General features: G+C 39.5%; 1 protein-coding gene across 3 annotated transcripts in view; it reads right to left on the minus strand.

The window, feature by feature from the left end:
• The window catches only part of SPATA13 (spermatogenesis associated 13), a 158,827-nt gene extending 146,148 nt beyond the window's left edge, over nucleotides 1-12,679 (minus strand). The window contains exon 1 of one of the 3 annotated variants that reach the window (XM_074535247.1): nucleotides 12,644-12,679. In XM_074535247.1, coding sequence (XP_074391348.1) covers nucleotides 12,644-12,670 — 27 coding nt within the window. In that variant the 5' untranslated portion in view covers nucleotides 12,671-12,679. Of the gene's footprint in view, nucleotides 1-144; nucleotides 499-12,643 lie in introns of those variants that run through there. The other 2 variants (XM_014263908.3, XM_014263906.3) reach the window with 2 other exon arrangements.
• Nucleotides 12,680-16,163: the final 3,484 nt, after the last annotated feature.

Here is a 16,163-nt window from a genome sequence, read left to right on the forward strand (position 1 = left end):
ATATGTTGCATTGCAGTGCAATTCCCTTAAAACATTATTGTTCCCCTTAAAACATCTCAAACATGGCCTAAGGTTGGGAAAAATGTTCAGAAGCACATTTTTTGATGCCATCAACCTTTTTATTTTATGCATATCTGAGCTTACCTTCCATGTGGCGGAGGGGCAGGCTGCCAAGGTGAAGGTTACTTTCTCTGTCACTACATTGAAGGTGACACGAAACATGGTTTATATTCCAGTGGCCTCAGACCCAGGGCAGAAATCTTCAGTGACGGTCACACTGCTCACTTGTGTGCATGCTGCAGGCTTCTGTCACACTGCACTATACATTCAGCTACCCCATAACGTTATGATCAAAGCTGAAGCCTGAAACAGCTGTAAGGGTCCAGCTTTTCCCAGCAGCCCTGCTCCTGTGTGTCAGGACTAATCAGATTAGCAGGTCTTACTTGTCTGAGTTGGGACTAACAGGTTAGCAGAACAGTTTGAGTGGGGGAAGGGAGCAGAAAATAAATCAAATTAGGGCATTTACTAAGCAGCTGAGATTTCCTTCCTGCTTGCCTTTGTCTCTTTACAGGACTCACACAGAGCCAGGACAATGCACAACAAAAATGCAGCTTTGTTTCAGAGTAGCTCTTTGTATAGGAGAATTTCTCTAACTTTGCCTTGATTTGATTCGTTTTTGATTGTCAGCAATCACCAAGAGGAAAGTCTGGGTTTATCTCGGCTGTTTGAGGGGCCTGGGAGGCCCGGAGGTGGCCCGAAGGTGGCCTTGACGCAGCCCGCGTATCAAAGGACGAGAAGAGGCTTCAGTTCTTCTTTCTGGTTTTATGTTTATTAATTGTTTATCTAAAAGATGTTCTTTCAGCCCAACAGAGATCCGCACAGCAGTCAGCCATGGGCACACTCTACCGTCCCACGGACCGCCACGTATCTTTATACCCCTTGCTACGTGTACAATATTTATCATTTTTCCCCAATACCATCTATTGTTATAACTCGGTGTACTCTTAGTAATAACCAATAGAAAGGTGCCACCGTGGCCAAAGAAGATGGAGGAGAGGAGGAAGAAGGAGGAGGACAGGACACACCCCAATTCCTCCATCTTACTCCTCTAAACCCCCCTGTACATAAATCTTAAACCTTGTGTCTCACCCTCTAATTAACTAATCTTTCCACCCTTCACCCCGGTGAGGCCCTGTGAAGCCCTCATCCTTGTCGTCTCCTGTGTAGGGTTAAAGTCCAGCTACCAGACACTTCTGGCAACATTCCAGGACTCCCGAGACCCCCAAGCTGGTCTCGGAGGCTCAGCATCTCAGGACTGAGATATTGAGATCCGACAGGAAAGATCTCCCATAGCAGCCTGGATGTTGTGCAGATAAACAAGTCTCAGACAGAAAAGGCATGTATTGTGCTTTTTTCATCCCACACAACCACCAAGGCAACACACTGGCTGTGCCAGGGGATCAGTCAAACACTCTGTTCTGCACAGAGCTAGATAACAAGATTCACAGATGGTCTAATCTGAAGACTAGGGCAAAAGGGTGAAAGGGACGGGACAGGACAGGACAGAAAAGGTATGACCTTAGGATCCTCAGCCTGCTTCAGAGTACTTTTTCCACGTCTTTTACTGAGACAGATTTACCCTCATGGAAAGGAAAATACAAAAGAAGAAAGGAAAAAGAGAAACCATGCATGATATCCACAATTAACAGTGTTTGACTGCATGCACAGACTGTGCTACAGGATGTGGGAGATGCTACACAAGGGAGACACTTCCCCCATGGGCACAGCAGATGCAGTCATCTCTCATTGACACCATCACTTTGTAGCACCAACATGTAAAAAAGAGACTTAGTTTGGGTAACTTGTCCCTTATTTACATTCATCTTTTCAAAAATAGGTCTCTAGTTCATTAGTCACCTAATTTTCTCCCTTGCCAAGAGAGAAACACAGGTGTGATCAACTGTCTGAAACTACCTTTTTCTCAGCGTTACTGGAAGGAGGGAGTGTATGTACTGACATTTCAGAATGCTGATGTAACCTGAGATTAATATTGAAAACTGCTACTGGGTTTTGAGACTGAATTCAAAGATGCATTGACTTTCTCCTGCTTGCTCTGTGAGTCTGGTCTGTGGCTCTGGACAGATGTTCACTCCTGAATGAAGAGGCCACCAAAATGTCCTGAATGTGCTTCCTTCTACTAGTCAGTAACTGTGCTGTGAGTCACCATTTTGCAATATTGGAAAGAGGCCAGACTTAAAACCCTTTCTTCTTGCCAACAAATACCTACTCATCCAAAAGTTGCACTGACATTGGACAGATTAGACTCACCAAGGGGAGTCATAAGTGTATTCACAATCTGACTGGGTAAAAATTCATTTATTTCAATAATCTAGGTCCTGTGGCCAGAAAAAGCCAAGCACTATGCAAGAGGCAAGGAATGCTCCAAACCTGTAGATGACAGCATATGGCTGGATTCCTGTACATTAGTGCCTGCACTGGCAAAAATTAAGCCTGCAGAGTTTACAGGGGACAAAAGCCACAGCACAAAACCATTATTAGAAATCCTAACAAAGGAACCCCATAGCTCAACTCCCAGTACCAGGATCTTTTCCAAGAAGTTCAACAAACCAAACAGCCAGTGTCCAACTATCTTCAACCTGATTGGATAGAAAAGTAGATTTTCATAGGGGCGTACAAAGGCATACAGATCTGATGCACATTTTTAAAGGGCAGAACAATATGTGCTGCACTTCAGCCAGGTTTAACTGGACAGACAGAGGTCATCTGTTTCCTGTGGTTAGGCCATAGGGAAGCTTTGTTATTTTCATTTAGATAAAATAAGATCAATCTCCCTGTAAATAATATCCTGATAGTAACATATTTGTGTGTTTCTAAAGAGACTCATGCACAGTGAAAGGTGTTTCTTTCCACAACTGATTTCTTACTGTCTGCTCTAATTTACTTGTCTATTTAGGTTCTTTTAGGACTATTCAAGCACCAGTTGATGTAGGAGAGGCAAAATAACATGAAGTATCTTCTTTCTATCTTTCCAATTTAGTATAAGTTATTTTTCTTTTCTTTAAGATGCATGTTTATGGAGAATCTAATGGAGAAAGTTTTCTTTGTGAGAAATGATAGAGTTTCCAAGACTGGAAACTGTTTTCTGTGTGCTAACGATGCTGCTGTTCCTATGTTATATAGTTGTTGCAGAAAGTCAGGCTCAGGTGGAGGCAGGTCCTCTGGTAGTTTGTGCCACAATGACAGAGCTCTGGGGATGAAAATCTATAGCATAACTACATGTGTTTTTTTGGCTGACATGATCTTGGGGCCCACTGTGCTGCTGAGCACAGATTGGTGGCTGTTTTCGATTTTAATCAAAGCAACAGCCCCATAATTCCAGAAAATTGTCAATAGTCAGGGTATAAGGTCATTACAGATGCATAGCCACATCTAACTAGTTCCCACTTCCCAAGAAAAAGAACACAGGGCATGTTGAACTGGTTTTTGGAAGAAGAAATCTTTGTGAGATACTGTTACAAAGGAAAAGCATAAGTATTTATAAATTTATAGAGTTTTGGACATGTAACTCATTACCTATAGGACCTATTTTTGTAATCATTTTCCAACCATCTTTTCCTAGATCTCAGTCACACAGATTAAATGTCAGACACCTTCAATTTCCACCTTAGGACAGCAAAATATCTAGCCCCAGATCATCACTTCTGAAAAGGGCCACTGGACATTGTCATGGTATAAAGAACAAAGAGCAAGCCCAAAATATGAGACTCGCAAAATATATGCCCAGTCAATCGACCTTTTCTTCCTTTCCACACCACTATCCTTCAGTTCCTCCCTGCTCCTTGCTCTCTTGTTACTTTATTTTATATATATTTTCATATCTAGTTACCATTTGCACTATAAGCTTCCCAGAGCAATGATTTATTGTACATACACACCCAAACTTATGCCTGAGTACTAGCAAAGTGTCATGAGAATAACTGCATTATAAAGCAAGAAATTCAACATAGAGAAAAGCCAGTGCTGAGATCAATCAGCCTAAATAACTGCCTGAAGGTTAGAAAGTTATTCCTCAGACACATTTTCACTGTGTGTCAATCCAAAGACATGCATAATACACGTGTTTAAAACAAGTATTTTTTTAATATGCTGGAAACACTGACTTAGCAAATTGTATAGTACGTTCCAATTTGAAACTTTGTGCAAATTGGTACCATTTGTGCAAATGGTACTTTATTAATTAATAATTAATTAAACATTAATTTAAACACTCATTCAAAGCTACTCACACAGAATGCAACACCTTCAAACAATCATCACAGATTTTCAGGCTGCTGTCAGACAAAAAGAGGTGTAAATGGAAGATAGGCCAAAGCAAAATAATACTTTTTCTCTAGTGTACAGGATTTTGGTCTAATATGAAGAGCAAACTCATAGAAGGTAGGCTATAAATGTCATGCCTCATTTTATCAATCTGATCATGACACAGTAAATAATTGCACATCTTCATATCACCTCAGAAAACACTCAACACATGGCCAATGCATTTTGATTGCCAGTCAGTATGGATAAGTTAACTTCAGGTTTCATTTATCCTGATGGACATTGCCATTAGCTCTCAGGTATTTCACAGGTCTGTTAGTCTAATGTTTTGGAGCTGCGACCTAATGGAAAATGACAGGTTCTACACTCTCTGTGGAAAAATGTATGGGTAAACCTGCCTCAATAGATTTCCCATCTCTTTGGATCTTAAACCCTGTAAAATCAGTTTTGATTCTACAATACAGTGAATCAGAAAAAGATGCAGATCCTAAATGAGAATCTGCTCTTTGGCTTGACTTCCAAGGAGGACAGTGTGTTTGCTCTGTTATTCTATTGGTTGCTCTGCTGAGCTAGGAGTTCCTGCTTTGAGGGAAAGGCTTTTTGAATTCAATAGCTCCTTCTGGTGGTGTGAAAGAAAATGCTTCATTACAGTCAGCTCACAGTAATGCAGGATCAATGCACGATTCATTGAGTAAATCATATGTACCAGCAACAGCTAGAAGTTATGCCATAAGTAAAACAGACATTGAATTTATGATTCAAGAAATATGTCATGCCAAATATATTCTTCATAACTGTTGTAAAGGAGACAAGGTTTCTAAGAAATCCTCCTTTTCTCCCATTCCACCACAAAATTCCTGCAAATTTTCTTACATATGGTAACCAAGGAAACTCGAAGAAAGGTGATTGAATGCAAAGTGGCAGGAGTCACAATTCTGGGCTAGTGGCTCAGCAAGTTTAAGAGAAGTCCTTAATGCAGGCACATCTTGGAGCCAGTCGTTCTAATTTTGAACCAATTATCAACTTTAAAGACAGGGATTTGACCCAAACCTTGCTTGAGCAATAGGAATATGCATGTGGTCAGGCTCAAGGACATCACCTTCAAGAGGGAAAAATGCATTGAAAAGTCTCTGATCAACAGACTTTGAGATGCTCAACAGCTTTTCATTGTTTTCTTTTCCCCTTCAGAATGTCCAGTGTTAAGATAGATACTACCTTCTTCTAAGCTCACCTCTTAAAGTGTAACAGCCAGAGAGCATTTGCAAGGAATGCATTCTGTCCTAGGCAGTCTCCGTAACATTGCGTCATTCCCCAGCTGTACAAACAAGACATTGTCTTGGGAGTTAAAAGCAGCACTCCCAGCCTTGGATCTAAACGATGCATTGTTCTTAATTAACAAAATTCACCGGCAGGGCGCTACAATGTATTTCCTATCTGATGGTCCTTTTAAGACTCATCTGGTGAGAAATTCATGGTTGCTGTCAGAGAAGACCTTTCACACCCTACCACCAGCGCTGTACTCTGGATAACTCCACTCAGGTAGACCTCTGTTGCCTTTGAGTCTGCTTAAGTGAAGCACCATGCAGAGCTTCAAGTTAAACCAACGTTATTCAAAAATATAACTGAGTTACCATCTGCCCACTCTTTCACTAAATTTGATACTTGGCAAAACCCAAGATTTTATAAAAATAATAAGACATGTGTTTGAATGAACTTTATACCACAACACATATCTTTCTAATACAATTTCATGTAAAATATTTACAATCCAAATTTTATTCAAAGCCAATACAGTATAAACTAAAGTGAAACCAATCTATTTTTGCTCAAATACATGGTAAAAAACAGTACTAATGACAAAAAGAAAACCCAAAAATCAGATTCTAAACAATAAAATCAATATTTGTTATCGATATATCTTTGTAGTCAACAGCTTTCATGGATGACAGTGTGAATTTTAGAAAATGGCCTGATTGGTACCATCACTGAGTTACCTAATCTCACACGTTAAAAAGGGATTATTTTTTAGCTTGATATTTGGTCTAGAGCCTACTCAGAATGCTGGGGGAAAATTGGTTTGGAGTTGGCTGCTGGTGCTCTACTACCAAGTGATTCAAACTCTTCTGAATGTTTCAGCATGAGCTGTTATTCAGTACAAAGGGCACTTCACATTATACCATCAGCAGGAATGTTCCTGGACAGGGGCACTAGAAACAAAAAGACAGAGAAGCCACCTCTGGGAGAGCCAGGGAATGGTTCTGTGCCAGGGCGTATCTTCTCCCTTCCTCGATGGCACATTGTATCTCTGGGACACTGGAAGACATGAGAGGGAGGTTTTGAAGGAAAAATCTTGCAGGCAGAATGCCTTGTGCTAGTTAGGACGTACTTTATGGACACAGAACTGTGCAGGTCTAAGTGAGAGTCTTGTGAAAGTGGAAGAGTTAAAGGAAGGAAAATGTGTGTCCGGATTCCATGTAAATAACTGCAGAGCTTTAGCTGAGGGATGAGCATGTCAGACTAGATTCTCTGTTTACTGTGCACATTTTCAATTAGCTCTTACCTAACTTTTAATTATAATGTGCATGAAAGTAGCACATGAAGCCCTGGGGAACAATTAGGGACCCATCCCTCTCCATTAGAGACTGTACATCCACACAGCAAGAGAAATCTCTGTCTCCAGCACCTTTCAGTGAATAAACACATAAAACTAAAACCGACCAGAATACCAAAGGCCTGAGTCTGCAGTAACTGTAAGAATACAGAAACAGACACTGGAATTCAAACCAAAGATCTGCCTAGCCAGCCTTTAGATTTTTAGGATAGCCTTTGCTGGACACTTTGGAAAAAGTAAAGATGTGGGCAAGTTTACCATAGTTTTTCCACACATTCCAAAGCCAAAGTGTCTTTGTATTTGGCAATATTGGATGGACCTTCTGACTTTGTCTATTTCATAATGCCATTGACATTTGTGGGTGCTACAGCGTCTGTGTAGCAACAAGTTCTGTAATTGAATTACAGGACTGAATAATAAAGTACTCAGCCTTGAATATTTTCTTGTCTGCATACCTGGTAATTTCATTGGACACTAAATCATGTTTGTCTATTCCACGTCTACATGACATTCGTAACTCCATACATTACTGTCACTCCCTCACTCTGTTTATTCATTTCCAGCCTAAAGAGAAAAATGAGTTGAATGCATTTTTCTCATAGAGACACTTCTCTATCTTGATGTACATCTAATGACACAGAGGTCTGGAGCTAAAGGGATATTCAGTGGGCCATTTCTTCAGTAAGGTGAGAGGTTATTTGCTCTCTCCTGATTATCCCAAACTATTCCAAGAGCAGTGGCCAAGCCTGAGACCGCTGGGTTTTGTTGCCCCCACTGGGACACCCTACTCCTTTTAATTTGTTATTGAAAGATGTTTAATTGGTGTCAATGACATAATTATTGTCTGATCCAATAGGTAATAAATCCAGATTATACTTACCTCTCTATCATGAAAGCTGACCATTCATTCATAACTCATTAATTCCTTAATCAGTTATTTAACCACTTTGGTCCTTAAAGAGCTTCTGGTAGGAAAGGAAAATATCAAGTGACTTTTGGAAAAGTATGTTTAACTAATCAAATCATTCTTTTTCATGCAGTCATTGACTCCAGTGCCATGCTATATTTATGAAGTCTGATTTCCCACTATAAATCCACCGCAGCACTTTTCTCCTATACTGAATTTACTTGTCTGTCCACCAAAGGCACACCAGAGTGCAGGGGCAAAAAATAAAATTCTGTTTAAGAAGATCATAAAAAACCAGTTATCTATACAAAAAACAAACATGTATGACAATTCAAATGAGAGGAAACAAGCCATATGTTAACTGGGAAGCTGTTAAAGTGAGCTCAGTAACAACACACATCAGACTATGGTTTTGTTCCTCTCCCTACTGCTGACCTGGTAGAGGAGCTAAAATAAGCCATTTTGCAATTTTGTGTTTCCCTCCCACTTCTTTCGGAAACTTTTTTAGAGGTTAGGATTCTTTCTTGTGTAATGCCTTTCTGCTGTCATGCTATGATGTTTAACTCAAGGCCATGAGCTTCAACAGACTGAGCACAAAGTCTCCTGTTCATGTATATCCAAAAGTAGGTCCATGAGCCATGCTGTCATATTGCTGAAGGGAGAGAGACCCAGTGAGAAAAAAGGATTTGGTGAAGTGTAGAGTTGTGCTTTTTGACAGACTGACTTGCCTGTGGCCATAGAGGAAGTTTGTAGCAGCTATAGAGGGGAATCCAGACACCTTCCACCGCTCAGCTGAGTTCCTTGCCTGCAAGGCGTTATTCCTTCCCTGCACAGCATGTGCAAGAGGGAACCTGTGTGTCAAAACAGCTCTGTTCTGTAACCAGACATCTGGTGTAATGTTCTTAGAAGGTTAATAATGCCACTGCCAGTAGAATTAAGTAAATGACAGTATATATCTTAGAAAGATGACTGTGACCCTATGGAGAATTAATATGTCAAAGCACATTTATCACATATCAGCTGAGCTATAATCAACAGAAATGTTAACTCTTATTTGAACAAGTTATTTCTATAACTTTGGAAAAGGTTCTTATCCTGTTTGTTCTATCACTTTTTCCACTGTCAGTGGTTGAAAAGGGTCTCTGGAAAAAAAATTTCAGTCAAAAAACCATTAAGAATTCTAAACACCTTTAAAAAGAAATAAACAAAAAAAAAAAAAGTATGTAATTTCCTAAAACCTGATAACATTTTAAATGTATTAAGTATTAGCAGGCACTGGCCCCTGGGATATGACTATGATTTGTTCCAGCTCAAGGACCAAGTCTGGGGTATACAATTGTTTATTACAAAAGTGTTAAAGTAGGCATGAGGCACAAGAAGCTTGTATATAGAATTGCCAAAACTGTTCAACTGAATGGCTTGGGATTGTTAATTGATAAGCAGATAAGTAATGGACTAATGATCAAGATGTCTGCAGGCCATTAAAGAACTACCAGAAGTTTACACAAGATATCTTTAGTGTGGCTTATCTCATCCATTAAAGTGTAAGTATGATAAGGGCAACAGACCAGAAAATATATTAGAGTTCAGGTGCATAGTTAATACATGGATAAAAATGTACCACTAAAAATATACCACACACATACATCATCAGGTAAATGATGATCTGCCTAAATTATTTACAGGGAAGAAATCTGTCTCATGGTTTTCCAGATGTCCCTGGGAACAATTTGATCAGCAAAAGAAAGTTGTCTGTGCTACTTACAGGCTGAATAAAAGAACCTGAGTGGTTGCATCAGTCCCCAAACTACTACAAATTCTGAGATAGGATACAAGTATAAAAGATTCTGGTAGCAAATTATTGCCCATCCCTAGTGTAGAACCCCTTTGCTGGAAATGCTGAAGTGCCTGGAGTAGCCTGAACCACCCTCCAAAACTACAAAGACTGGGAATGAAAATCCAGTCATTATAGTTTCAACTTTACTGTCCTTACCAGATAATCGATACCTGGAAATGGAGAATTGAGGTGATTATCTGCAAGAGCTGCTGTGGCTTTTGGCCAAAGGCGTGCACAGTGTCCTCTGTGTTAGCAACAGATAGGAAATGTGTAGGTGGGAAAGCATTTATTGCTGTGTAATAAGATAGTGACTGTTGTCAAAGAGTTCACTGCCCAGATATTCGGATAAACAGAGCAACATGCAAATCATGTTAAATCTTATTTTTAATTTCCTACTCATTTCTTGGCCCAGTCTGACCCAAATTTCTTCCATTCTGCTTCACCCTTTCCATGTTGTTCTTTGCTAATGTATATTGGGCCATCTCTCCAGGCCTCATTTACACACCCAGCTAATTTGCCTTGTGTCTCATCCTTCTCCCTGTTTTTCTGCCTGTTTCTTCCATCTTCTCATTTTTCTTTCCTGCACACATTTTTCAGCATCAGCATGATGTTGGAAGGATCTCATCTTCACTTTTCTTATAAGCCAGAAAAACTCCTCTCTGCCAGCTCAATTCACTTTTTATCCTCATCAGAAACATTTCCTGTCTTGTGCCTCTTGCCATTCCTGCAGTGGTTGCATAACTACTCTTACTAGAGACAAGAAGACAGGGTTTGACTTAAAGATAATGTCCTAAATACAGCTGCACCAAACGTGGATACATGTGCTATTTTCATCCCCACTGTGCAGCTCAGTTGGCAGTGACAGTCTCACAAGGCACAAACATAAATACACTCTCAACATTAAAGATCCTCTGATACTCTCTGCTGCTGTTACATTTGCTCTCACCAGCTGTGCATAGCAGTTATCTCTAGATCTCTCTCCTGTACTGTGCAATTCCACATACATCAGTACCTTTCCCAGCTCTCGCTCCAGGGCACAAAATCTCACATGTACCTCTGCTGTGATGAAGTAAAATCACATGCTGGGGCTTAGAAGTTTCAGGCAGGGCAAGATACAATAAAGACAAAACTCATATGGCTTACAGTTGGGCCAAATTAGTTTTGGAAGACCTTACTCTGCAGTCTTGCACAAAGAAAGTCACTGAGCTGGTGAAAGAATTCCTGTCACAGAACCTAACTCTGTGAAGACATTCCTGGTACAAGGCAGTGAAACTATTTAGTACATCTGCTGGATGCGAGAGACATGCCCTTCTTCCCTCCACCAGTAGACGTTTTGTACTGTTGTTTCCCAGAGCTTGTTAAGGTCATCATTACAGACATATGATGTCTGCATTGTTCTACCAACCACTGTGTTCTTTGTCTTCATTACAAGAGGCTTAAGAAAGAAATTTGATAGAAAGGTTTATTATAATCCTACAGAGACAAAGAGCAGAATTCCCAAACCTGCTTAAGCCACTCCCTGTATGATTTAAATCAGATTGATCTATCTTGTTCTTGGTTTTGTAATTCTTCAAGGAGCATGGTAAGAATGTTGAGAGCATTTTGGCAGCCTGTAGCCTGCTCTGAATCAGGCTGGGAATTTCTCCTGCTGTTGCCTACTATTGTAACTTTCCCAGAAATTTTCACACCTCTATTTCTTTGCAAAGGCAAACCAGCTGCACTACAACTCTCCACTCTGCCATCAGCTGGTAAGAATACCCTGTTTGTCCTTATGTCAATACACAGTTCTTGAAACCTCCTTGTCATGACAATAAAGCAATATATTCAAGACCAACAAGTCACCCTTGAAAACTTGCAAGCAAAGCTGTGAGTCTGGCATGTGAACTGGTCTGTGAGAATGCTGAACTGCCTAAGCAAAAGCCAGTCCTGCAGCATCACAGTTCCTGCTGCTTCCACCTGCAGGACAGACAAAGACACCTTCAGACACTCCTGTTGCTGTAAAGACACGACATCCTGGGTTTCTTGAACCTCATTGTAGGACAGAAATACAAAGACCTCTGCCAAGTGATTTCTGCACCTGGCATTGAATACAGCACCACATCTCTCAATTCATTTACTCTTCTATCAGACCACAACTTCCCTTCAAGTGAACTCCAAAAAATTACTGTTTCAAATGCAAGGCTCTGAACATATTTAATCTATCTAAAATATTAACTTTCTTTAACTGAAGAGTTATTACTTGCTCAGGAAACATCCCCTGCACCTCCATAGAAATATATTTAGTTATAACCCTACAGCTTAAAAAGCAAGCACTAGCTGCAGGATTTTGAGGTAAAGGTTTGGTTGGGTTGTCAATTTGTTTATATGAGAATTTATTGATTCAAAAATCCTGTAATCTGAAAAAGCCTCAAAAGCCTTGGACTACCCAGTAGCTTCCCAGTAATTTAGATCTCTGTGTAATGCTGTAATTTTGCAGTGTGAGAAACACCATTTCAGTTTCTAACTGATCTGCATCAAATTAATTTTTAAAGTTGTTGAATTATGCTAACAAGATCACAATAATTAAAAGAGCTTCAGGGGGAAGTGGGTAGAGTTGGGAGTTAGTTCTGTCATCCCTGTGAGAGAAAAGATTTGTGCTTCCTCTTGAGTTACCCTAAGCTAGCAATACAAATCCTCAGAGCTCACATTAATGCAAGCCTGACTGACAACCTACCATTCAGAGCAACCATCTCAGATTTCTGCAATTAGCATGTGCTCTAAAATTTCTGATTCTTTAGGCTTGGTCTCTAATTTACATTTTGAAAAGGCTCTTAAGAATGAAGATGCCAAGACTGAGCAAATTCACTGCTCTTGAGACACATTGTGCATATCTGCAAGCTCAGTAAAAATGTGTTTCTGTTAAAATCAACAGGATAAGTATCATGGGAAAAAAAATGATTCTTCTTACCAAGCTGGGAGTACTGAAGGCTTTCATGGAGAAACTCTGGAAAGACACAAAAGAAACTAGTCAATGTACTGCAATAGGAACAGTGTATTAAATAATGCAGAAAGTTGCAGGCAGCACTTGCTAATCCCTGAAAATCTCTTCATGGCCTTAATAGCAGCTTTTTATATGGAAAACTGTATATTCAAGAGGTCTACATACAACTTAATCACAGAAAAAATAGAAAGCAGGGATATATTGGACATATCATCCCATCTGCTGCTAGTGACTGATTTTTCTCTTTGTCAAGGATTGCTTTAGAAGACCCAAAAAATCAGATTACTTATTACTTATCCAGAGAGATTATTTCACATTTTAAGAATGTTTTCCTGAAGAATAGGAGGCTTGAAAATCAATGAGATACAATCTGTAAGCATAAGTGCCTGATTAGGTTCCATATTAGAATGCTGGAGCCAGCACACAATGGGTAAAACAATATTGCCGAGATCAGTTACTGCCATTTTCATCAGGGATTAGGCAAATGTCACACACCTGAAGTTTCAGCAATTGTGTTCTAGTTCGTACATAAGATACAATTTGTTTTATATCAGGTTCTCAACAAATAAAGACATATTTTCTAGGCCATTTATAATAATGATATCTTCATTGTGCGAGTTTAGGTCATTAATTCTACTATTTTAAACTATCCATTTATGCCAGATGACTTGGGGATTTTGGGTGCTTTTTAGAAAATGAATGAAAAAAATAATGGCCCATTTAAGTGCATTTTTGCAAAACAATGACATTATCTATTCTCTTACTTCTAGCTCAAAAAAGCCATCAAGAATTTAACTATGTCTGAGTGAAAAATATTTGATAGTGTGTAGATGTTCACTACTCTGACATTTGCTTTGCTGTATCTGATAATAAATTAAAAAGCTGGCATTCAGTATTAGTCTAGATGAATGCATTAACAGAATAGCATTTTCCCCATTCTGAAAATCATCTAAAATATTTACATTCATTGCTTTCTTCTTCCTCCTCTCCTTTGCAAGAAGCTTACATTTTAACTCTCTGACTGAAGCACCTTCAAAACTGCACTGCATGCGCAGTACCAGAAAGTGAAAGGGCCTGATTTTGGTCAGAGCCAGCTCCCACTTTCAGCACACCAAGTGGAGACAGGAGAGGAATAATGCCTGATAAGCACTGTGGATGAAGATGTCCAGGCTTGGGAGGGGGGCTGGAGAGCTTAGTTGCAGGAATGCAAGCTGAGTCTCACCAGCTGCCCTGCAGACCGAGAGCCTTGTCCCATTCCATTCACTGGTACAGATGTTGCCATCAGACCAATAAACCCCGAGTTATGAACAGAACCTCTCAGCTAAATTTACACTTGTGCTAACTAAAGAACCACAGCAGGATTTTTATCTCCAGGCTTTAACTCAGCACTATGCTAATTAACGTTGATTTTTATCCCACATAGTGAAAATTAAGAAAATAAGAATATTGATTATGCCTTGAAGCTTTAATGAAGAAGGCATGAAAATCATCTGATACATCTAAATACAGCTTCTTCAGTTCAGGGAAAGTCTCACCGAGTACAGTATAGGATCTTAGCTAGTCTGCCACTTTATTTTTGCAGTTTTAATAATTTTGACATTAACACCACATTACCATTAAGGACTATACAAACCTTACATATGGTTTAGAATTATAAATACAGAAGATCTCAATCAGAAATTATAATTTCACTCTAATTGCTGAATCTTCTTTAGGTTAAAGCTATCACATAGATCACTGAACATTAAAACTGATGAACAGTTTTTATTCTTTTGTGTCACTATAGTTAATTTCTAGTAAAGGGACAATAGCAGAGCTGTTCTTCACTCCCTATCTATGGCTCCCTGCCTGTGACCGAGCAGCCCAGCTTATCTGTGCCAGTCACAGGCAGACTGGATTGAAACAGACACCAATAAACAATGGAACCAGCAAAGCCAAGGGAGGGCAGAAGGAGGAAGAGAGAAAGCAATGGTTGGTTTCTATCAAGCCACTCGCGAGTTTGAATAATTAAGGCTAATTCACCACAAGCCAAACTTGATGCTCTCTGCACTGCAACCTCCCAGCTGCCTTATCAGGTCTACACACAAGCTACTTTCTGGTGTTTAAGAAAAAATAAAGCCACTGAAACAAGACTCAGAGAGCAGAAGTGTGGTCTCAGTAATTTCAGTTGGCATACACCATTTTATTGAACCAATGATGCTTTGTATTCATAATGCAACCTTCTTGTAGTTTACAATGGTCCAAGGATATAAACAAGACTGTGTATAAATGCAACTGATTGCCAAAGCAGAGAAAAACTTAGGAACTCCCAAGCACATAAGCCTTTTGTCAGTTCTAAATCTCCAAGCAAAACCAAGACCATGAATCATTGCACTGACTTTAGTGTAATTGAATTGCTACAGTTGGTAGCAAGGGAACCGAAGAGAACTTTAGCAGAAACACAGTGATGATATTTTATACTCTGTGGGAACAGAAATCAGTAATTACTGCTTACAGAACAGTGAGTTCTTAGAAGAGGATATTGGATTGGTTTTTCTACTGAGTCCATGAGTTTTACTATAGACTAAAGTTGTGAATTTTAGTTCCCCTGCTAATTTCTCAAGGCATTTTTCATACCTCACTTAAGTTTGAGAGATCAAACTGTCTTTTCTTATATATATGTTTCCATACATTTCACTGAAGATTTCTGGGGCGTTTTTATCATTTAGCTATGTGAATTAATTCTGCTGCTTATTTCTTGTTTCATTAAATTTATACAATCTTAATTTGGCACTCTGGATAATGTATATCATCATATCCTGGGACAGAAGATTCATACATCCAGGGCTGGGAAGAGAGCTGATGGGAAGCTCTGTTGCAAGGTACAGTCATCTTCCAAGGGAGTGTTGGCTAACAGTAAGATGTGATGTCGTCCTGTACATAATATTATCTAATGATGTTGGGTTCAGATCTCTTATTGCAGTGAGGAGGTATTTTTTTTTTTTTATACTCAGCATACCTTATAACCTGCCAATGAGCTGAAAGAATTAGAGTTATTGTAGCCATACTAATCTATTTCCACAGTAATTCTGAAGCTGATCTGACAGGCACTAGAACCAAGCAAGCATGCACTTGCTTTATTAGACTTTAAAGAAGTTGAATTTAACACTCTTGTGAGCTTTTCTGATATGAAAAGTATTTTAGTCACAAGAAGGGAGATAGAAAAGTGCTAACAAGTTTAAAGGATGCCATTTAAAATGTACCAACTTGTATTTGTCTGTGGTGTACAAGGTGCATGGGCTGTGTAAAGAGCACCACTGCCCTTCTTAGTACATTCTTTTTTATAAAATCAAAATTCCTAGAGGCAAGTGATTGTGACACTCCACATTATGCCCTATGGGTTTCTTCATTAACAACAGGTTGGTGTGTCTACGTAATGCTGCATGCTCCCATTCCTGCAATGAATTTTTCTTTTGCAAGCATGATCTGCTTTGCCACGTTCCGCAGT

The sequence above is a fragment of the Zonotrichia albicollis genome, chromosome 2, assembly GCF_047830755.1.
Source record: "Zonotrichia albicollis isolate bZonAlb1 chromosome 2, bZonAlb1.hap1, whole genome shotgun sequence".
NCBI classification, from domain to species: domain Eukaryota; kingdom Metazoa; phylum Chordata; class Aves; order Passeriformes; family Passerellidae; genus Zonotrichia; species Zonotrichia albicollis.